The sequence below is a fragment of the Monopterus albus genome, unplaced genomic scaffold (genome assembly GCF_001952655.1).
Source record: "Monopterus albus unplaced genomic scaffold, M_albus_1.0 scaffold251.1, whole genome shotgun sequence".
Classification (NCBI taxonomy): domain Eukaryota; kingdom Metazoa; phylum Chordata; class Actinopteri; order Synbranchiformes; family Synbranchidae; genus Monopterus; species Monopterus albus.
The window spans coordinates 198,005-222,017 of record NW_018128131.1 but is presented as its reverse complement, the minus strand read 5'-3'; the positions used below and the strand labels follow the sequence as shown (position 1 = coordinate 222,017).

The window sequence follows — 24,013 nt, the reverse complement described above, 5'->3', positions numbered from 1 at the left end:
AGAACCTCAATCAACTTCCAAACAAATTCAAGCTGACCTGCAGCACAGGGTGCAACAGTGTCAGTTCGCCCCATCTGAATGACAAGAGACAAGACCCAGGGGATCCCACTGCTGATACAGAAGCATAAAGCCAGATTGGAGTTTGCCAAAACTTACCTGAGGAAACCAAAGTCCTTCTTGGAGAATGTCCTGTGGACAAATGAGACTATAATAGAGCTTTTTGGTCGAGCACATCATTTTACTGTTTTCAGAAAACAAAATGAGGCCTTCAAAGAAAAGAACACGGTCCCTACGGTGAAACACGGTGGAGGTTCGCTGATGTTTTGTGATTGCTTTGCTGCTTCAGGCACTGGATGTCTTAACGGTGTGTAGGGCATTATGCAATCTGAAGATTACCAATGAAGTCTGGGGCTCAATGTAGGGCCCAGTGTCAGAAACTTGGGTCTCCAATGAACAATGACCCAAAGAAAACTTCAAAAAGCACCAGAACTGGTTTTAGACACTGTGATGGAGAGTTCTGAACTGGTCAGCAATGAGTCCAGATCTAAATCCCATAGAGCAGTTGGGAGAAGGAAGCCTTCAAATCGGAGACCTGGAGCAGTTGGCAAAAGAAGAGTGGTCCAAAATTCCAGTAGAGAGGTTAAGAAACTCAGAGGGTGTGCTACCAAATATTAAGTTGAGGGTGTCAATAATTCTGTCCAGTTCATTTTTGGAGTTTTATGTGGAATGTATCAGATTAGGCGTTTTTTTCCCTCAGCTATTTGTGTTGCTACAATGCAAACAAAAGAAATAAATGAGAATACCAAAGACTCTGTGATTGCAGCAATTTTCTGGAAGAACTGGTGCTTAATCTGACAGAAATGTAGGGGGTGCTGATAATTCTGACCATGACTGTATTATGCATGTAAAACTTACTTGTGTGCTGCAATACTGATCGTCTTTGCAGCACAGTGCCTGACCAGTCCTTATCACACACTGCCACCTGTTGGCGCAGCGTATAATGAGTATTTTCAGTTGTATAAACGACATTCACAGCCAGTGTTTATGACAAATCAATCTTTATTTCAGCTTAAATGAATGGCATTGAGAGGAACGCCAAATCAAACATTACTGAACAGAGTAACTTAATAAAATGGCACAACTAATAAACAAAATGAAAACAAAACACCCACTATACATTTAAATATGTACAACTTTGATAAATAAACCAATACTGTCTAGAAATATGATTGTTTTGCATCTTTCCTTATTTCTCTGGGATTAGTGCGCTGAGAGGAGTGAAGAAGAAGAAAACAGACAAACAGAACAGGCAGGGAGCAGGCACAATGACCAGCAGGCACAAGGAGAAAAGACAACTGCTTAAAGCACAACTCAGACTATATTTGCTAAATTGTACCTCAATGTACTTTTTGCTGTTTGACATGGTGATGTATCACTGCTGCAGCATGACCAATAGCCATCTTGCCCTCCATCTTTTGGTTCACCACAGTATGTTCCTGATACAAAAAGTAGTTTTGTATGGTTTCACATTGCACTTCCTGAGATGGATGACAATTTCTTTCCAGGCATAGCTTCAAATAACCACACATATATCTGTGCTGCATTAAAGCCTCTACAACAGTATCCAATATATTTTCTTATACATAAACGGCCTGAAGCAAAAAGAAATATACAATGATCAGTGAGGTTGGGCTGGAAGGATATAATTATTTTACCATTCAATAGGTAACCAAAGAAAAGCCATATTAAAAGTTAGGAAACAAACATTAAAGTCTGTGTGGGGGAATCTGTGGATTACTGTTGCTAACCAGCAGCATTTCTCATCATATTTCATCTACAGCACCAGGTGCAGCAGAAAAGTAACTTTTCTAACACATGAATTGCTTTTTGTAGTAATAGGAAATGGTCTTGTGTTTGAGACAAACTGAAAGCATAAAAAACAGGTCTGAGGGGAGAAAACAAAAAAGGGCCACATTCTGTTTTCCAGACATACTAAGACCTCAAAAAGAGGCCCAGTGTCGTAGACACTTGTCCCTTTAAAAGACACTAATCCCCAGGATGCATCTCAAGGACCTTCAGGAATTGAACAGCGAGAGCCAGATCCAACACTGAGACCTGTCCAGACAAGCAGACACCCTCGCCTGCAGCGCTACGTCTCCCTGCTTCACAAAAGCAGTCCAGTCTGGGACACAGATGAGGCTTTCATTCCTTGGATGGCTGTTATGTTGTGAACCAGATCCACGTCAACGCTGACATGGAAAGTTTCAGAACACTGTAACAATCTCCTGAGTGTAACCGTTTTAAACAGGAAAGTTTTTTTCCTTTTTCTTTGTTTTTTTAAGTAAAGTCACTAATAGTTGGCAGGTTATACCCAACCTCCCTCCAATATCTGACCACCTGCAGGATGCTGCAAGGCCATTTCATTTTACCAAAGAAAACTAACAAAAATGATCTGAGAGGACTCGACAGTAGCTGTAAAAATAGACATGTATTACACAACGTATCAGAGCAGAAAAGATCTTAACTTTTCTTTCATAAAGTGAGAATTATTTTGGTTGGGGTGCCACACCGTTAAGTTAAAATGATGTGGCTACAGGGGACTGCAAGAGTTTATGTATATTTTGTAATATATTTGCAACGTATATGGGAACTGGGTTTTGTAAAGCATTTTTGAAGGAAATTTTGCATAAGTGAGATTCCCCTTTGGCTTCACAGACAGAGAACGCACACAAAGCTGAGATAGAAAGAGAGACACATTCAGACACGAGGTTAGAGGAGGTTTTGGCTGTGACCTTTATCTTGAAACCCCAGCGTATTTCCTGTTTTTCTGGCCAATAGAGTCCCAGCGCCAGACCTCGTTCTGTATGTATCCTAGAGAAATCCCCTGGAGAGGTTTGAGGCAGACCTTAGGCGTGTGCACCGACCCAGACATGGCAGACAATTGAACCCTCTGCTCTGTTAAGTGCAAAGTTGGGAAGGCTAAGCAGCTCTAGTGCCTCTTCATCGATGATACCTTCTTTTTCCTGGCTGCCAGCATCTCATAAAAAGGGTCCCTGCTGATGGCAGCTCTGTGAACGCAGACAGAAAAATGTCAGAGAGAAAAGCATCATGGAACAAGTGTACAAACTGCTGCTATCTTAGACAAACTGTGTTTGCATGATAAGTGGTACTCATTATATTCAGTTTTTATTTAATTATCTGCAGATCTGAGTGACAAAAGACAATAATCAAGTGAAATTGTAAAAATAATTTAGGTCTTCTTCGGTCTGCGCATCCCTATGATATACAGTAACTGCTAACAACTAATTGGGAATACTTTTAATAATGACAATTTGAAGAAATGTAAACATATACAAACCCAAGTTATAGCCACAGCTACGTAACTGGCTCAATGGTGAGATTATACTTCCTGTTAGAGTCCCCAATGCCCTTAATCATGAGTGCTGTTGTGTTAAAACTTGGAGAAAGTTCCAAACTCGTACTGTTTTACTGTTTTGTGCTGTCTTAAAGAAGTTAGGAAAAAATGTAACATTTACTTGATGCTGTTCATCCATTCCTCTTTTTCCTCAGCAGTGGGGGCAGAGATACGGTAGAAGGTGTGGTTGCCCTCGACAACACGTCCGTCAGCCTCGGTTTTGCATGCTTTTATTACCTGGTCCTTGTTGTCGGGAATGAAAAGCTCAAAGCAGTTCTATTAGAAGTAAAGTTGAGGGAGGTTAGAAATATTTTTTTAATGGAATGATTAACTGTATTTATCAAAAATCACGCAAAATATTAAATTAAAGACAAGTACATAGACTCTTGAAATCTCATTAGAGCAAACTACTCAGCTCTGTATACTGCTGGAAGGACATAACTATGCTATGAAAATGGTTCTTAATATAAATTTAATTACCCATCAGTCTGGCAGATTTCTAGTTAATCTATCAATGTGCCTTTATTAACAACTACAAAAAATGGTTTGAAGTAAAATCCAAATGCAAACCCTTCTCTTTCTGTGTGTAATCACAGAATGAACCTGTAGAGGGAGCTGTACTTACAGGCTTCTTATCTTCCACCTCCTTAATGCTCAGGTTCTCTAGTGGGATGATTCCTCTGGGCTCTTTGTCCTGCACAGATATAAAATCTGTAAATGCCAAAGCACTGCACACAGGGAAACAGGAACTGAGTGAGTAGCTTCTTCACTGTGATTGAAGAACTGAGCTGTACTCACTGTGGTGTACTCAAAGTAGTACAGACAGTTGTCTGTGAGGATGAACCACCTCCTCTTCCAGGTTTTGACTCGTCCCCCTGTGGAGCAAACAGATATTGCAGCCTCAGAGACAGAAACAACAGAAAGCGAAGCACCGGGTCAAGCAGCAGACGGGCAGACAGATGTATGGGCAGACAGACAGATGACGGCTCTAGCGGACTCCTTTTACCCAGAATGCCCCACTGTTCATGCTAATCCACCATCACACCACATTGCACCATCTTTACTGCTGCATAACCTTCAGCTTTAAGGCTATTTTCAATGACTTTATAACAATTTATTCCCTTTTATTTATTGATTTAAGGACTCTTAGTAAAGTTTACCTAACAAGTCATGACCACTTTATAGTTAAATCCAAAATAGCTGATAAATGCCATATGAAGGCTAACTGGAGTTAATGTGAAAAGGCCTTTGATAAAGCTTCATCCCCATAAATGTCTAAGTGTGCTGGGAAAAACCGTTTTCATGCCCTGTCTTTCCTTTCCATAGTTGGTGACTCAGAGGAACAAATCTGAACACCAGGATCAATAAACAGGATACAGATACAGTATACGTGCTCTCACTGAACTACCACCAAAATGAAGTTAGTAGAGGACAGAAATTTGGAAAGCATTCAAATGGCTATACTATAGGAGGGCTGAATGTGAAAAGTAAGGCATGACTAGGAGGTCCTTGTCTCTTTCACACCCAGTGAGGGCTCTCTGGTTAACTCCGTGCTCAATGATCGATAGTTGACCCCTGACCCCCATTGTCACCCATACTTCCTGTGAAGGGAAACCTGATCACAGTAGCAGACGGCAGCCTTGCTGTGGCAGGAAGGAATGCCAACAGTGTGGGGCAGGAAGCTCAGCTACTCTACGAGTATTTCAGATTAGATTTTCCTGTTCCAGCTTTGTTAAGTAGCTTACACAGGAGCAGCGTCCAGTAAGTGGGGGAGGGGGGGGGAAACGACCTCAGCCTTGACTAGTCTAGGCTGTCCCACCACAGCTGTTGGTTAAAGCTGCACTGTGTGTGAACCCATCTACCAGGACAGAAGAGGCTTTGAGGACGTTTATATACAAACACGTAAAACACACTCGTATTATCATATAACAGCATTAGCACTGTATATGATATCCCATCACTTCACAAATGCCATGATAGTTCAAACCCTTCAGTCTATGCTTGTTGTCTATAGACGCCAGCGACAACACTTCATTCGACAGGCACATATGGACAGCCTCTTGACACAACTCGACCCATCGGTGTTGCAACAAAGAAGCAGACAAACAGAAAACACAGACGCAATGACAAAATCACTCGGCTGACAGCCTGAGAGCTAATTGGGTTGGTCAGGTACTGTCACTCCGAGAAGGAGAGATAACCTCCTCCCGTGCAAGAATGACTGGGACAAGGCGGGACGACCCAGAAGATTGTTGCAGGGGTTTGGTGGACTGTACTAGGCCGGAGTGGAGTAGAGTGGAGGGAGTCACCAGTGCAAGACGGGACTGTGAGAGGCTGGGTGAGCGGAGGTTAAAAGGGAACAGGTAATCTTATCAAGTTGTTGACAGTTTTGTTTTTTATTTTATTTTATTTTGGTGATGTTTCACACTACAATGAATCAGCAAACATTTCTCTTCAAACAAAAACGAATAAAAAAAGCAAATTACATTCAATTACCAATATTTTGTACAAATGCAGAGGGTCTTATTTTGTAATTAATATGAAATTTGCACTAATTACAAGAATGAGCAGTCAAATTACTAACCATGTGCACTTTAAATATATACTGACCATGCATGAATTATGTCAACCATGCCTGAATCCCTTTAGGCACACTCAGTTTGGTTCAGTCCAGTCTAGCACCACATGGGGCCACAGCCACACAGTTACCCGTCAGATTATTCCTTTCAGATTTACAGCATGAAATAAGGACAGCAGAGCCACATTATTGCAAAGGTGCAGTATTCCCTTTCCATGCAACCAGTCAAGCAAACAACAATAGGCCAGTAGGTAAATGGGTTCATGACCAATTTGGAAAATCAAACAAAAGTCCTTTGTTGTGCTCACTGAATGGAAAACAGGTATAATGCAGCTTCCAAAAATCAGAGCTCAAAGAGAGTGACCACCACAGCGTACAGAGAAAAGAGGGTCAAACGGCTCAGTAGAGTGGTCACAAAGCACAAAGCTCCCAGAGCCAAGCCCATGGGGTGACAAGTGCACCCGGTGACTGCCCAGCAACCACCCACAGAGATAAAGTGTGGACAAACCACCAACTCAATGAGAGACTGAAAGACAAATAAATGTCTGACATTCAAATGAGTTAATGGAGAGAAAAAAAAAACCCACAAAAACCTGTATAAACGTAAATGTAAAATAATGAATGTAAAAAAAAAAGAAGAAAACAAAAGCGTAATGGACCACCAAAAGCACCCAAGAACTGAGAGATGGACTAGCATTTGGGAAGAGCAGGTGTACATACCTCCTGAGGAAAGACAACAGCCAAAATCATGGGAACAAACAAACAAACGAACAAACGAAGAGGAAAAGAAAAAATAAATAAATTGAATGATAAGGAATTATAGCACCACAGTTCTGTTAATACTAGCTCCAAGGAGGCTTCAATGCACTGCTTCACAGCTCAGATTTTTTAATTAGTAAATTAGGGTCAAGAGAACTTTTTTAAACATATCTACTGTTGTTATTTGAATCCACAAGGGGGAGCTCTACTCAAGGTGAACTTGTGAAAGCTACTGTAAAGCACTACATGAGTTTTGCCTCCACCTAGGTTCATATCTGTTGTATCCAGTAATTTACCTTACACTCAAATCTGCCAGTTTAGAGTTATTGGAGAAAGTTTAAGTCTCCACTCCCTTGGTGTACTCAATTGTAAAGATTCACAGCAAATGGAAGATTAAATTTCACTTCACACATTCATGCCTTTTTTCCTAAAGTCAGTGTGAATCTGTACAACAGAGAGATTTTAGAGGAAACAGAGGATGAAGAGTACAGGGGTCCAGGGTTGTGCTTTTCTGCTTGTAGACTGTGAACAGTAAAAGAGCCAGTTGATATCCTGTGAAACATTTGTAACAATACAGGTTACAAGAAGTAAATGTGTGTATGTATGTGTAACAGGATGAACTATATGCACGATGCCTGAGTCAGATATGTGCAAGGGTGGGGACAAAAAGAACTAGTAAACATTTCATGAAAGAAAAGAATAATTGGAAATACCAAGACACACCTTTATTGTTTAAAGAATGTACACCCTCACAAATAAAATTTGATTTCTAAACTTACTATACTTGCATGGTTGCATATGTGCATACATTTGATTTATAAGCTATTAAAGTATTACTGTAAATAATTCAAGGGCCTCTAGATGTAGTTGTTTGATCTCAAGGCCATATTTATGATATATTAAAGCAGAGAGAAATGTCTTTAGATGATTGAGTGTGTTCATACATGCTCATAGTTAGCTTAGCACACTCACACCTTTGCATACACAAACACAGGTCGTTGACCTCAGGGAATACGTGGGCCTTCACGTTATGCAGGATGATTTTCACTCTTGAAATAATCTAATAGGTGCTGGTATGACAGCACACTGCAAATACTGTACATCTACTGGCACAACCACGCTGATGAGAACCTTAATTTTGGCAATTCATTATGTGCCCTACTAACTGTATTTCCAGTGTCACTCACCCAGTTTTAATAGCCAGCCCTCTCTGTCTGGATTGAAGAAAGTGTGTGTGAGATCGTTGCCATCGTCCTCTGGGATTTTGAACGGCTCGTTTTTGATGCTGTCATACAGATTCTACAGTAAGAAGAGAGTTGGCCATAATAAGGACCAAAATACAAACCAGGTCTGAGATAAGAGAATGGAGAAATCACAGCAAAGTCTGAAAGCCATACTCACTCTGAGCAGGTCTTCAGGTAAGTCTCCTCCATCGTTGATGCCTCTGTTCATGGAGATGAATCGTTCCACAGAAGGCTTGTCCTTCACATTCGGGTTATGGAGGCTGGTGTTTAACATGATGATGGCAAATGACAGGATGTAACAAGTGTCTGTAACACACACACACACACACAGCAATCATACTATGTGAAAGATAGCAAAAGGTTGCTGTTTACCATAAAAATGCTGCCAGTGCTTAATGTGATGTTTAAATATAAATGTGAATTAGCTGAGCTGAAAGGAGTGTACTTATGGGACCGCATTTATACAGGAACAGCCAGGCAAAGCTTCATTAGCAAGGGGTGTGGGCAGGAGTGAAAGACTGCTCGTGGGCAGTTAAGAATGCATGTGTGTTTTTGAATGTGCATGTTCGTTCGTGTGTGTGGATGCACACTAAAAGACCCGCACACAGCTGACACAGCAGCACTCTATCTGGCCCGTTAGGCTGCTGAGAAGTCCTATGCATTATTCACATCCATCTGCATCCATGTTAGATGCAGCTGATTGTCTGCAAGGGGCATAATTTCCCAAAAGCCAGAAGGCACAGTTCACCTCAGCAGACTTTACGTCTGCTAAATAAATTAGTTTAGATAAGAGTTCCATTGGCATGCCATTAGATCTCAGTTCAATATGGAAACATACTGGATGTGATGTTATTCATCAAGACATCTTTATGGCTTTTTATGACAGCACTGAAAGCCGGGTTAAAGCATGACGCCGCTACCTGTGGACTGGAAAACGCCAGGGTTGCATTGGCAGTAGCGCTGTGCAAAGGCCTCCATCATGCGATCGATCTTCTGAGCTTCTCCTGGTAACCGAAAACTCCACAGGAACTGTCTGTCAGGGGACACAGCTCAGTAGTCAGCAAAAGGCTCACTTCCACTGTGAAAAAGGTGAATTTATTCTCAAGCACCAGACTGAAACTGACAGCTGCATCCTTATGAACCAGAAATAAAGCGACTATTACCTATGCTTTACATAAAAAAAAAAGGGACTGAGCTATGAGGATCAAGCCAAGGACTTAATGAGTAGGTAGCAGACCTTGGGAACATGTCATCTTACCTTAGGGCCTGAACCAGATTGAGGTCTGTGAACTCATGAAGCTCCACAAATGCATGGAGGACTTGGATATTGAAATCATCTCTAGGGGAGAAAAAACATGGCACATTTTCATTCCCACTACAAGACAAAATAATAGAGCTTCAACAATGTTCTTTAGTGATGAAACTGATGATTAATTCCTTGATTAACTGGCTAATCGGTCCAAAAATATGTCAGAAAATTAGCATACAATTTCAAATTTTGACTGATTATTGTCCAAAACAAATAAAGAAATAGGTCAATTTCTGATCACACAAGACATAGAAACGCAACAAATCGTCCTAAGAAACTGGAACTAGACAATGTTTAGCATTTTACTTGGAAAATAATGAAACAATTTAATCAGTTAAGACAGACGTAAAAGATCACAACCCATTAACAAATCTCCAAAATGAAATTTTAAAAAGGCATTTCATGGATTCTAAGAAAGGGTAAAACTAACCTGTGCTGGGATGGAAGTGGCTTGTTCAAAGCTGTTTATAAAAATAATCTCTGCTTCATTTAAAAAGTAGGCCCCATCAGAGGCCTCAGCTCAGGCTCTGATCTGGCTCACATGGGCTGATCAGTGATATGCAGTATACTCAATGCTGTGTATTAAACTTCAATACTTTTATGGTATCAATCAACTTACTTCAATACGTTTTAATATCAAAAAATGTTCTACATTTTTATTTAATGATGTTAACAGAACTTTAGCTTGTTTTAAATAGATTTAGTTTTTATGTTATGACTACTTTATGCACAGAAATGCCAAGGAAATGAAATATAATGCATGTTTTGCTGTTAAGACTGATTTTATAAAAGTGGTATCATTTAGGAACCAATACTGAAGTCAAGGTATCAATATTGAAAACTCTGGAATGATGCCATGCCCTACAAATACCCCAATCATAGCCAATGAAAGTGGACAAACACCCCTGACCCCTCTTCATCATCTAATCTCATTCATGACATCATTCCCAACCTCCAAGCCCTTCAGAGTAAATGATCTGCCCTGAGGGATCAAGGGATGACTCCAAGGAGCTCTTATTGACAGAGTTCATATCCAGTCATTACCATTCCCAGTGGACAAGTGACCAATCGTATCTCAATGTTCCCATGCTCCTTGAGTCCCTCTTTGTACAGCCAGAAACATTCGGAGTACTGATAACAATCAAACTGAGTGCACCCCTCAACAGCCTGTGCTCCATTTCCTGGTTTGATCTCACAGACCACACCCTGACTGTAACACTGCCTGACTGTAATACTGCCTCCCTATAGTCCCTGAGCAATGCATACCATAGATTAAGACCTTCAGTATTTCCGGTATTATGTGTTCACTTTAACAGTGGTGATCTCGGCTCTCAAGTGAAACCTTTCATTTCTTTCAAACACATGCATGCCTGAGTTGTGAGCATTTTAATCACTGTTACTTAGAAATGAGTAAGATAATCAAAGACAGATGGAGGCTATTGAGTAACAGACATCGTCTTGAGGGGGGTGGTCTAAATGTGGGACTGATATATTATGTTTGGAAAAGGATGGGGGTGTGCCTGACCAAGAGGAAGCAGAGCAATATGGAAAATATGCACTCGCATTTTGATGCTTTTATCAGCCACATGGATGGGTGATGGAGAGAATGAGAGTGAAGTGGTTGGCTAGAGGACAAAAAAACAAAAGCCAATCTTTATCCTGACCTTTCTCCGAGGTAATCTCCAATGGCTGTTTTGTTGAGGCCCTCACCCTTGTAGAGAAACTGAGCAATGTCACTGCTGGTGTTCTTCAGCAAGTCATTCTCAATCAGGAACTGGATCCCCTGAGAATGAGAACAGACCCCAGGTTTTATACATGCTTTTGAGAACAAAATCATATTTCTGGAGAATCATGACAGGTGCTCCCACCTACCTTTTTGGGGTCCATGTTAAATTTCTTACGACCCATGGCCACCTGCTTATTCCTCTGCATATTTTTCCTAAAAAAAAAAAAAATCAGAATGTTGGTTGTTAGTTGTTCCTGATGTGAATGAACCAACTCTACAGACAATATGCAGCAAAATTACTGCTCTGAAAATTAAGACAGAGAAAGTGTATTACAGAAACAGAATGTCCAAACTGACAAGGAAGGCCAGGTCTGTCCTAGGATGCTCTCTGGACCCAGTAGAGGAGGTGAGAAAGAGGAGGATGATGGCCAAACTGTTGGCAATCATGGAGAACACCTCACACCCCTTACACGACACCCCGAGTACCCTGAGCAGCACTTTCAGTGTCAGGCTGCTCCACCTGTGGAGCAGTACTGCTCCTTTCTTGCTGCTGACATCAGAATACACAACCTCCATCGCTGATTGCACAGCTTAAAGACACTGGTCACTTAAATGTCTATTGCCTCCCTATCAACAGTCAGAACTTTAACTTTGCACAAATGTCACACACAACCACACTACTCACGACACACATATGTGCTTTGTATGTAGTCTTTATCATCATCATCACCATTATTATTAATATTATTATCTGGCTTACAAAGCGTGACAATGCCAACTTTGAGCGCCACCAGTTTCCCAGGGTGATGTCTTCAGGTATTTTATTTTACCCAACATTCCAAGACCTAAACATTTTCAATTTAATCTCATCTAAGACTAAGAAAACCAAGCAATAGCCTTAATTGAGTGTAACCCATAATTTTTTTTTAGAATTTTTGCTTGTTAAAGAATTCAATCATTGCTCCACTGTGCATACATTTAGATTTTTTTTTTTTGTTACATTTTAAATGACTCACACTCAACCTGCCTGCAAAACTAACAAACTGATGGTCCAGCATCATACTTAGTCCACAGTGGCTCAGAGCATTGCAATAAATGTATTCACCTTGTTCCTGAACGCATCTTTCCCATTAACATTTTTCATTTGTCTGGCAGGGGCCGGTCTTTCTTCGCCCTCGATTGTGATGACAAAGTGTTGATGTTTCCCATTGTGCATATGGGAACATCTCAATTCTCAGGCCATGAGTTATTCAGGGGTCAAAGTGCACTGCAAGAGCCCACCTTCACCATGGTTACAGCTGTGTCCCCAGCCAGTGAGAGGTCACCGCTTCTTCCTACTGATTCACTCACACCAGCATTCCTTCAGCTTTTGTCTCAACTAAACAGATGCTCCTCAAACACAGTAACATGTACTGCTCTCAGTAAATGGATCACAGGAGACTGATCACAAGAAGGTCCAGTAACCCTTAATGGATTTTAGATCCAAGTGAAAGTGTTTTAGGAATATGCTGTAGTTGATGGGATCCCTATCCACTTGAGTAGACCAAATCCAAGCCCTCCCTCCCCTGAGACCATCCATTGTCTGTTTCTGCCCATACACCCACTGCATTATTCAATGAGGCCTCCATCACGGAGGTGTGCCTGATGAAACATTTAAAATGTCTTAAAAACTTTGCCAATTTAGGGAGGGTATTTGGTGCTGGGATGGCCCAACTTGGTCATCAAACATGAATAATTGACAGCTTCATTGGCTAAGTTAATAGACGGCAAACAGGCCGGTTTAGGCCACAGACGGAAGGAAATGTCTGTGTAAGGGAGTGGAGTCAGCTCTTACCTCTCCTCAGTGGAACCCAGGTTCTCAATCTCACTTGTCACTTCTGCTATCTCATCCTTCAGCCGCTGCAGAGAAAAACAAATATTAATCTAAATATGTAACAGGTATGAGAGAATTAATTCATCAGTTGTCCACCAACTTACTTGAGGAGGCACATAAAGAGTGACCAATCAAAATCAAATCTGACTTTTTTCATTTTCTGTACATACAACAATAGTGCAGGAGAACTGAGACGGTGTTTCCCTGGGATCCAGAATAAATACAACCACAAGGTAACAACTTACATACACACAACAGTAAAACAAATAAAATAAGAATTTCATTAATGAAAGTGTCCAATTAAATGGCTGTGATTAAAGTGCTCAGTCAGCGTGACTGCCAGTGAGGTGCACCAGTAGTGCATAGTCCAGCTCAACTGTTCAGTTGTTCAGGAGTCTAACAGCTGGTGGAAGGAAGCTGTTTAGCAGTCTGGTGGTTCTGCTCTTAATACTCCGGTACCTTTTTCCTGATGGCAGGATTTCAAAAACTCTTGTGCAGAGGATGTGAGAGGTTCCTGACAGTGTTCAGTGCCCTGTTACTATATCAGCTCTGGAAGAGGTCCAACATAAACAACATGCAAAGTATTTGTAGAGAGACACCATCATCTCTGAATCCCCTCTGTTTGTCTTTAAAGCCAGGTGGACTTTTATCACATAATACTCACTTCAAAGCCATCAGCCACACAGAGAGAGCAAAATGGCTTTTCAGGCTGTTGGTGAGCAGAAACATTACACACTGCTGTACATCCAGATCTCCTCATTTCCCTTATACTGAAATCTGATAATAACAGTCTATATCTCATGTCAGAGAGTGTGTGCTTGTGTGTTGTCCTAAACAATCCCCTCATTCTGAATTTGATTAGGCAGAGAACAGTCGGGGATAACCTCAATACAAATGGAGTAAGCACAAAAGTGGATTATATTTTGTGTAGCACTCTAGTGATTAATGGACTTAGAGGCAGATTTAAATGATCAAGCCAGGCCTGGTGGTGCCAGAGTGGCATGGTAAGATCACTGAAGAGGCTAAAGGATGGAGCGGGTGATGTCAGCTTGATTAAAGACTAGAAAAATAGACTGTAGTAAAAGAGAAGTCCTGTAGAGCCTAACAGGCTTCAATGCTCCAAGTAAAGGTTACAGTCATCGAGGTTCTCCATTCATATCCCACCACAGTGATAGCATATCATTTCTCATGCACATTACTAACTCACTATACACCAAACCACAAAGGGAACATCTGTGTTTCCCAAGCCTGTGCAATCACAACACATTCCTCAGATGCTTGCCTCTAAAAACAAAGGCTGTGCTCAACCCGGAAAGCGGGTGGTTGGGGTGGGGTGGGAGGCCTTGACATGAAGGCCCAGCAGAGGTGGGTGTTGAGGTGCACAAGAGGGGTCAGTGTGCAGAGCACAGAGGAAGAGAAAATGGGGGCAGCAGAGGCAGCCAGAAAAGGGGGGGGGGAGGGCAACAATGGTGGTCTGGGCTCATAAAAGTGAGGGTGTCAGATCACACCACTATGTTTGTCTGTCAGAACCAGCAGAAGATATCATCTGGAGGCCCCTCTCTGCCAGGGCATGACAGCCTGTTACCCCTGTGTGGCATTTGCTTGTGGAGCTGGTTATTCAGTGGCAGCAGTGAGAGCACTGAGCAACTAGCTAGAATAATCAGCTGAGCTCTAGGGTTAAGGCAACAGCCCAAACTAAACCACCATGAACAGGAATCAAACAAAGCACTTTAGCCAAGCTGATCTGAATCCTCACTCTCTTTTGGAAATCAGATCAGTGCATAAGAGATATTCTACTGGCTGCATGAGCACATCCCTCATAAAAGAATAATCCTATTTTATCTGTATGCAAAATCATTTGATTGTTTTATTTTTTTAATTCATATTCATACCAACATTTCAATAAAACCACCCAAAACAGATAACTTTTTTTCATAAACAGAGGCATCTGTTGACAGTAAAATCTACAAAAACAATAAACACAGATGGCGTGCTAAGGAAGTGAACACTTTGTAGGAAATATCTCACATTCCACTTGGACTGAAATGTTCAGAAGACGTCTTTGTAAATGAGGATGGGAGAAAAAACTAGACAGGAGGTAAATGTTGAATCAAAAAGCAGTGGAGCTGCAGCTATAGCTTCAAGTGTCTGAATCTTGTAGGTAGGAATTGCTGACCCTCTCACCCACTGAGTCACTAAATCTCAAGCCTGGTCATTTTTATTGGCGCATCACCTAAATATTTTATTTTAAGTTCCAAGCAGCATTGTTTGCATTAGACATACACACTTATATGCCCATACAAAGTTAAAATAGCCATTTTTTTCTCTATTAGATTAAATACCAGTGAAAATCAAGCTGCTTATTTTTGTGTCTTTTTTAAATTACCGAGACCTTTCACTGTTACCAACATTTAAAAAGTGTATTTGAGGAATATGTGACTATCTCATTTTTTCTATAAAGGATGAGGGTAAATAAGTTTATAAGAAACATTTTCCACAGTACAATACATGAAGTTCAGTACATACAAACTTACACCAGCACTCGTGCTCTTTTCCCAGTATTACCTGAATGTCATCGAGCAGCTCCTGCTTGCGTCGGCGGATATTCTCCAGCTCCTGCTTCTCCTCTGGTGTGAGGTCGTCCGGCACTGTGGAAAGATGAGAGAGAAGATGAAGTGTTAAGGACAGTGCTGCACAAAAATAAGACACCTTTAAGCTGTTTCTATGTACATATGTAACCCTTGATACATATCCCATGTGGGTATCTAACTGCACAGAAATACAGCAGCTGATACATGATCAAAACACGAGAGAGGAGAGGTTTCCTTCTGTGTTACTGTATCAATGTGGAATCAAAGAAGCCTCCACAATCAGTGCAAACACTACCAGTATGAAAACCCCAACAACGACAGCAAGCCACAAGTCTGCAGCAGCCAGGTGCACTGTGCAGAGGATTTAACTTTCGTGTGAGACACAAATGTGACAGGTCTCAAAGGGCTGCCACACCTGCTGTCACTCACACTATACAAGGTTTTAAAATTAGCTCTGTTTGTGCCAAGGACTGAGGGGCGAGAAATGTGTACCGATTGATGGACAATGTTTATGTGTGTCTGTGTGAGTGCAAATCTAATCTGCACTCAAACCACAAAGACATATCTCGGGTATCAGCATTCTAATTGTAACAGAAGTTCAAGCACAATTTTAGCACTGCATTTTCCTCTTTTTATTTCAGAATTAGTTGCTATTGTATACTAGGTGAGTCTTGCATTGGAATTAACAGGTATCAAGACCACACATAAGCCTAAAATAAGGTCATCTCGGATTGGCTACTAGTAATAATTTTACTGCTAGCCCTATGAGCATAAAGTTAACATGTAACTTTCTGTGCATTCCTAAAAGCGTCTGTGATGCCTGCAGAGAAAAAATTCGGCTGCTTATAACTTGTTCTCACTTGCTAAAGAAATGCATGAAATGACGCATGATAAAAAATGCTGACCTCCATTTGTGACTGCATACTATAAACTAATAATATTGTTATACGTTTGTGTACGAGCCAAGAAGCACAAGTAACATATAAAATGTCCACTGCTGGAAACTAGACACATAAAGCACATGGTGCTGCAACAGGCACAACCATATATATATTTTTCAAATAGCTGACAATATTATCTAGTAACAGAGGTAAATTAAGAAAACTTTATATTTATCTCCAGACCGTGTTTGCCTGCCCTTATTTGTTTTTCCCTTAATTTTAGTCATAAGCTGAACTTCCTGTGAAAGGAAATGAAAACCTGCGTCCTCTGAGATGTGAGAAACCAATAACTGTTGCAAACTGCTTTTTGGCCGACATTTGTACTGAAAGATTAGTGCAATATCATAAGATGTGTGACCCGAGTGGCAAATCAGCAGCCACCCTGTGAACACGAACAGTGCCATCGTGAACTGCACAAATCACAGTGGTTATGTTAGAAGATCATCTCTGTCATTCAGTGGTCCTGTCTGATTCTCCAAGCACAAACCCCCTTCTGTGACCTCTCCTCTTCCCCTCATCACCTCAGCAGTAAGGTTTAAAGGTGAAAGGGGTCAAAACTGCAAATGGTTAACAAGGTAATGGTTACAGAGTAATGGGGACGAGGACAGAAGCATCATCAACACACAGCCTTCTATTCACATTTCACAGCCGTCTATGACACAACTCTACGTACAACGACCCTTAAAAATCTTGTTTCTTTGACTGTCTTTCTTTACTCTCCTAAAATAAAAACATTCATCTAATGTTGGTCCAATACAATCCTAATAAAACAACAGAGGTAGAATTCACATTTAAAATTTGAGCAGCTTACGTGTGGACATAGTGCACCAGCAGTAAAGGATCAGCGGAACGAAGGTTACAAAAGCCAAACAATATCTGGCACAGCAATCAATAGGGCAAGGGCAAGGACAGGACCAGCCATGCAGAAGTTAGGCGCTTGGCCAAACGCACACAGACACACAACTTCACAATCAGCAAAACACAAAGGTCGCTTGTTTCAAATTTCCTGAAAGGAAGAGTTAATCCAAATGTAGAGCATTTCTGATATTCAGCAATTAAAATATATCCCAGAGAGAAAATCCATGTGAAATAATGGAGACTGTTTATTTTAATAACAGAAAGCATGCTAACCTAAACATCTTGAGGCAAATAGCCCTGACATTCACTGGAATGTCTGCTAATATTTAACAAAGTGATAACAGACAGTGGAAGTGCAAAACAGGAGCTTTATAACAGGCTGTTGAGGAGCTCCAAAACAAAGCCATGTTGTCTTCCTGTCTTGTTTCTAGACAGCTGGGGGAGTACGAGACCCCACTCGAAGGTGACCTTTCACACATCATACCTCACAGCCGACAGCATCCTGGCATGGAAACCACAGAAGTCATGGTTAGCTTAGCATGACTGTTTTCACTTAAAAGGGGGTCTGACAGGACAATGTAGAGCAAAGACAGACAACAAAATAAACAATTGCTTTCAATTTTTTTACTTGGTCAGTGAGAATCTCACGTCAGAAATACATGTTTAAGAAACTGCCAACTGAAAAGGCATGACAGCATGCACACAGAGGTTCTATTAAGTCTGAGGATGCACGAGTCGTCTTACATTATTGACTGTCTGCCAATAGACTGGATGAGTTAACGTCAAACTGAGCAAACCCAGGGCTGCTCGTGTGTTTAACGGCACAAACGGCACAATATATAGGACAACCTTAAAGCAAGAACTTTGTTCCTCTTTCTGGAAACAACATGATGACAAGATGGGCGGCTGGAAGGAAGCCACGTTACAGCAGTAGGACAGTAGGACCCAACACAATACAACTGCAGCATTCCAACTTAGAAGACAACCACAACGTGAAGAACTGACCGGAGTCAAGATCTGCAGATAGGACTATAATTTGACACAAGAGATGAGTCAGAAAGGAACATCTGAAGACCAAAATTGTCTCCTTCCGCAGCATTTAACACATTACTGTATTTTACTTCATAAGTGAAGAGTGATGACATTCAGGTCCTGTGGTTAAAGGGTTAGTTTCCTGCTCTACTTGCAGGCCAACTTGCCACCCGACATCATCCACATAATCAGAGTCATTCATGAAGCCGATCAATTACAGCCATCACTGCCTTTCTGCCTCCACCCAAAATAATCCAGCCCACATCAGGGAAGGGAAAGGCCCCACTCACGCTTGTGCCAGAGGTGAGGACCAAGTGTGTGTCATTTCCCAGAACACAGAAGATAAGGCGGGAACTCATCCACTTAAGTAAATGATGAAAGCTGCTATCTGGGAATGATGTTTGGCTGTTATTCAGCAAACCTCTGCGCTGCCAAGAGGCCGTTACCAGTAAAAAACAAAATGAACAAGACAGACAATAGAGAGGGTAAATTAGGTAAAGAAAGAGTGATGAGAGAATGCTTCTGTAAAGACACACTGGCTACCATAATAATACACAATGCTTGTTGATACAACTAAAAAGAAAGGTGAATGATACAAAAAAAAAACACTGGTTTGCTTTCCCTAGTCCCAAGATGTCACTTTCCTCATCTGCCCTGTCTATATGTGTTTTCAGGAGCCTTTCAGATGTAGAGGACCCCTACAGCACTCTGACTGGGACAAGCCTGCAGTGACAGGCGGAAAGAGAAACGCAGGACGCCCACATCCTCACTCCTTCACTCATGCTGCCTAGAAAACAGGTCATACAAGGGAATCACGTACACATGTACGTGGGGGCGTGCATGCAATGAGTGCAGTCATGCACCAGGTTACAGTCACATGCACTCACCTATGCACACACGTGTAACGCCCCCACATACTGATGCCTGGTGTGCCTGGCATTGCGCTCATGCTCAGCAAAATGTTTTTTGTTTCAACAGTAACACCATCCACCTTTCTGATTCTGATCCTGGTCCAATTGGACAGCCCAGCTTATCATATTCAAATCTGTTATATCGTTCTACAATATTAAATGACTTATTCAAGGTGATTCAGTTTCAGTTACAAAGATTATTATACCAATACCAGAGCTCACAGATCAGGAAACAAGGCAGCCCACTTAGAATATATGAAAATGATGCTTGTAATTAGCTGTTCCCATTAGCTTTTGTGGGTGAGGGTTGGGAGTAGTATAATCGGAGCTCTGTCCTGCTATGTCCTGGCCTTCATTACCCCAGAGTGCTGTTTAACCTAATTTATGACTCAAAAAAACTCAATACATTCCCTTTGAGTACAATCACAGTGCCCACGTCTGAAACAGTGTATCCCCTCCCCTTCAACAGCTACATCTTATTTTATATCAACTCTCTCTCCTTTGCTTATGAGAGCATCTGAAGAGTTCCTAGATCAGCAGAGCAGTTTTTAGTGAGGTCAGCGAAGATCACAGGGGAGGTGACTTCAAGGGAGATGCCAATTATAGCTCCCGCTCCCACAGCGACAGAGCCCACTAATACACATCAAGATTACCATCCTGGCAAAAAAGGCAGATGTCTCATTTCCACCCAGATCACTGAAGAACTCTCCTCAGAAAATAAGGAAATTAGAATTCTGAGTGCTTGTAAATCTCTCGGCCCGTCTCCCTGCAGATGTGACCCAATTTGTGGAGCTCCTCTCAACACACATGGACCAAAAATGTATTGGCTAAAGAAGCTCCTCACCTAGGCTGCCCCTATTGACACAGCTACTGGACAGGTTCCAAGGTACACATATATGTGTTGTTAAAAATGAATGTTCTCAGCACAGATATGAATGGTGAAATGACAGAGATTAGAGTTTCTACATGTGTTGTGTATTTTGACAGGGTCGAAGCTCTATGAAGGTTTTATACAACAACATGGAATCTCTGTGTTCACAGCAGCAGATGGAGACATCATACATATTTACAACACATTGCTACCTATGATCTGCTGACTGAGGGGATATGCTAAGAGTCCAATTTTGCAGCCTTGTTTCTGTACCTGCACATGATTACATTTTGATGAACTGCACAGAATGATCAGAGCAGATCAATGATACTGGTAGCAGGCCAGTGATCATTTCCCGCACAAGGTGCCTCCTCTGTTCTCTGTTTACAGCTTTTTTCTTTCCATTTCCTGCTACATATTTGCAGAGGAAACAGCGTCCATTTGTTCTTCATACACTTCTGATTAGTCCTTATTGCCCTACTCCTCTTGGTCCATCATCTCTTCTCATGTCTTCTTTGTACCCACCTCACTTTCTCTTGGTAACAAAACAAACAACCAAGAACATCAGTTTTCTCCAGTCCTCTTCCACCTGCTTCCATCCCCCATGTTCCTTAAGGCTGTTGTTATACACCCTTTGTCCTAAATGGATAGCTCCCTTTAAACTTGCTAAAATGCACCTTCTATCCCTTGGGGCCCCGTAGGCTCCAATCAATCACCTGCTACCTTTATCCAATACCAGAAGCAGTCTACTTCATGATGAGGTTTAATGCATTCCTGACAAAACACATGCACACAAAATCTATTGTTTGAGCTGGGATAGGCAAAACACAGAAGTACACCAAGGTTTATTAAATGACTGTAAGCTTTCTGATCTTTTCTGCAGCGTGTTGCTTGGAAAAGAAGAGGCGATTTAAAATGCAACTATCTCACCCACTGATCTTTGATCAGAGACTAAATCTCATTTTTGCAGCAAATCCCAAGGGGACTCTCCCTCATATATTTGAAACCACAGACACAGACACAGGCGCACACACAAACACAATAAGCTTTTGAGCAAGACAGCCTGTAACAAAGCAAAGCAGGGGCTATGAAAGAACATCATTGGTCCAAAAGAAATGGTTCACCTCTGTCCTGGTCCATAGATGCCACACCAAAAACAGAACAGAAACTGGTCAGAAAAGGACCACCAGTTCTGTGTCAAAAAAGCCACAAAGCATCCAACCTGACCAGGCCAGAGGGTAGGAAGAAGTGAAGGGAGACAGGGAGAGGAGAGATAACAGGAGAAGGAGCCCTGTGTCTGTCAGGGGAGGCGTAGGACGGCGAATGGCAGGGGAACACAGAGACAGTGGGACGATCACAGCTCTCCCTTTGTGTCTGCAAGCAGCCTCTCGGGACATTCCTCAACAAGACCCAAACATGGGGAATGACAGCCTAAGGAACCTTGACTTTACTTGAGTCCAGGCTCAATACTTTCTTTCTTGGTCCTCCTACCTTCCTGAAACTATTTTGTGTAGCACTGACCTGAACAGTTCACTTTCATTGCTCAGATACATGTTCCTAGAGAATCAAACAAATATTCCTTTATACCACTCCCCCTGAACCCATAAAGCCACACTGCACCCCTCACTGACAACACCATGCTGTCAGTTATTCATGCCCTGCTGCACCAATACTGAGTCATCTCAAGTGCCAGTTGCTCCATTCGCTAACCTTAATGCAACAAGCCATGATCCAGGCCAAGATGGAACCAACAGGACAGTCCCACAGATACAGTATTAGCTCATTAACCATCAATCATTCTCAGCCCAGTTGTCTTTTAACTGTGTGATATAGATCATCCATTGCTTCACTGATTTAATCTCCATTAATGTTAAAAGTCTGGAAAGGGTGCAGACACAGTCAATGAAATCTAACCAAAGTCCCACAACAGGTCCCAAAGACTTCAAGCTACATAAACAGGCTTAAAAAAATAACAACACGACCAATTCATAAAATAAAAATCTGCAAACTTAAGTGCCAACCTGAAAGAGAATTCCTCCAAAGTGTCACTTTTCTATCTTTTGAGAGGGCTCCTCTTCTTTTTCTACTCCCCTGTCATGTACAGTATAAAGAAAGGACCCAGTAGTCCCTTCTTGTCAGCTCTTGTCACTTAATGCTGGCAATGTCCACATGTCAAGAGGCAAAGCGAAGGAGCCTGCTCCTCCAGTAAAGAGAAGAGATGCTGCTAGGCTTTCCCAGCTCTATAGCACATATATCAGCTCCTGGAGTACTCGCGACAGTTCATAAGGGGAAGGAACCTTACTCGCTTACTCACTCCCTCCTCTCCCTCTCTACTCTCTCTCTCTCTCTCACTACCATTAACATGGAGGCTCCACCCAGTGGTCATTCCCTTTTCTGGCTCCTACTCTCTCTCGCACTCTCACACTCACACACACACACACACACACACACACACAATAGGGCTGGGCAATATGGACAAAATATGTCAAGGACCTTATGACTTTCTTCCAATTTTGATAAATATGGTAAGAAGTTGCGTTTACAGGAAATGCCAAGACAACTGAGAACACAATCTACCAGGTTAGCATATCTGCTCTAATACTTCCTCTAATGATGGGATTATAATGATTTTAAATATTATTCATCCCTTTCCCTGAGTCCCTGAAGTTCACTCCACTAGACTTGAGGACAAGATACTATATCCTATGATTCAGAGTCACACGCCACAAACAATAAACCATCATTTTGAAAAAGAGTTTAATTCAAAACTCACATGTTGCATGTAGCTAATATCTATTTAATATACCCAGAACTAACAAGTCCAAAAAGAAAAACAGTATTGAACTCAATGGTGAACTGTACGTGTATTAACTATTTATTTTTCTAACACATCTGGTCACCTCCCAAAGAGATAGAGGAAGTCATAAGCTCTAGTGTGAGCTGTTGTTATGAGTCAACCTTTCTCTCTCCTGGCCAGTCATATGACCAGCCATACTATCATTATCACCTCCAAACTCAATGGAGTCTGTGCCAAAGACAGCCATGTATTATCTTTGTTAAGGATCCGTTTTTCCAGAATGAGTGTATACACTTGTCTCCAGTACATCTGCATCATAGAACAGACGTGAGTACTTGCCTTAATCCTCTATGGAGCTGGATGAGTCAACACATACTGTGCTGGCTGCACTCTGCAGTCCAACAGTAACAGAGCTTCTTCTATCAATATGACATTCATTGGAGCTTTAGCTAGTCCTGATATCAAGGTGACAAATTGACAATTCATATCTCATATGCAGCAATGGATAGGATATACATGTGGAAATGTCTGTTAGAGTATCTCAAAATAAAACTTCAGTTAAAAAAAAAAAACTAGTTAAGACATTCACCTCAAAATAACATCTGACACCTGATAAGCCTGTAAAGGTATTGATCGGATATTCTGGATATTCTTTCATTGTCATGCTGGTACCAGAAGCAACACGCCCCAATGCAGCTCACTCGCTGGTTTAATGCAGGGCTGTTTTGGTCTGAAGCCCTGATATGTATGGACATGTGTATGAATATAAGAGGATGTTTTATTTCTCATGGTTGAGGAATTTTTTAAAGGTACAAAAAGTTTGACAAAAACAACACATTTTAGACTAGACTTAACAGAACTATTTCACTTTCTTTGTTTCTTTCAATTTGATAACATGATATGCTTTTCTAGCCTTACACAACATTCTTAAAAAGTAGCTACCTCTTTCTCCATTGTAGAGTTTTTGCCTTTCATTAATTTGGCTTGCTGCATTAACACTAGTTGGGTCAAGTGATGCTGTAGAGGCGCTAAAACACAAAGAAAGGCCGCTCAAGCAGAAATGACCCCACCACACCACCAAGAGCACAGTTTGGCACATGTGTTAAAG

The 24,013-nt window shown here is 41.5% G+C and overlaps 1 protein-coding gene across 4 annotated transcripts in view; it reads right to left on the bottom strand.

Annotated features, from left to right (window-relative positions):
• Positions 1-1,077: 1,077 nt before the first annotated feature.
• The window catches only part of cyth1a (cytohesin 1a), a 39,995-nt gene continuing 17,059 nt past the window's right edge, over positions 1,078-24,013 (bottom strand). For 2 of the 4 annotated variants that reach the window (XM_020620965.1, XM_020620964.1), the window contains exons 2-13: positions 15,470-15,552; positions 12,866-12,930; positions 11,178-11,244; positions 10,970-11,088; positions 9,255-9,335; positions 8,917-9,029; positions 8,154-8,302; positions 7,939-8,051; positions 4,214-4,292; positions 4,041-4,109; positions 3,537-3,691; positions 1,078-3,068 (exon numbers count right to left, since the gene is read on the bottom strand). In XM_020620965.1, the coding sequence (XP_020476621.1) occupies positions 2,990-3,068; positions 3,537-3,691; positions 4,041-4,109; positions 4,214-4,292; positions 7,939-8,051; positions 8,154-8,302; positions 8,917-9,029; positions 9,255-9,335; positions 10,970-11,088; positions 11,178-11,244; positions 12,866-12,930; positions 15,470-15,552 (1,172 nt within the window). In that variant the 3' untranslated portion in view covers positions 1,078-2,989. Of the gene's footprint in view, positions 3,069-3,536; positions 3,692-4,040; positions 4,110-4,213; positions 4,293-7,938; positions 8,052-8,153; positions 8,303-8,916; positions 9,030-9,254; positions 9,336-10,969; positions 11,089-11,177; positions 11,245-12,865; positions 12,931-15,469; positions 15,553-22,129; positions 22,196-24,013 lie in introns of those variants that run through there. The other 2 variants (XM_020620966.1, XM_020620962.1) reach the window with 2 other exon arrangements.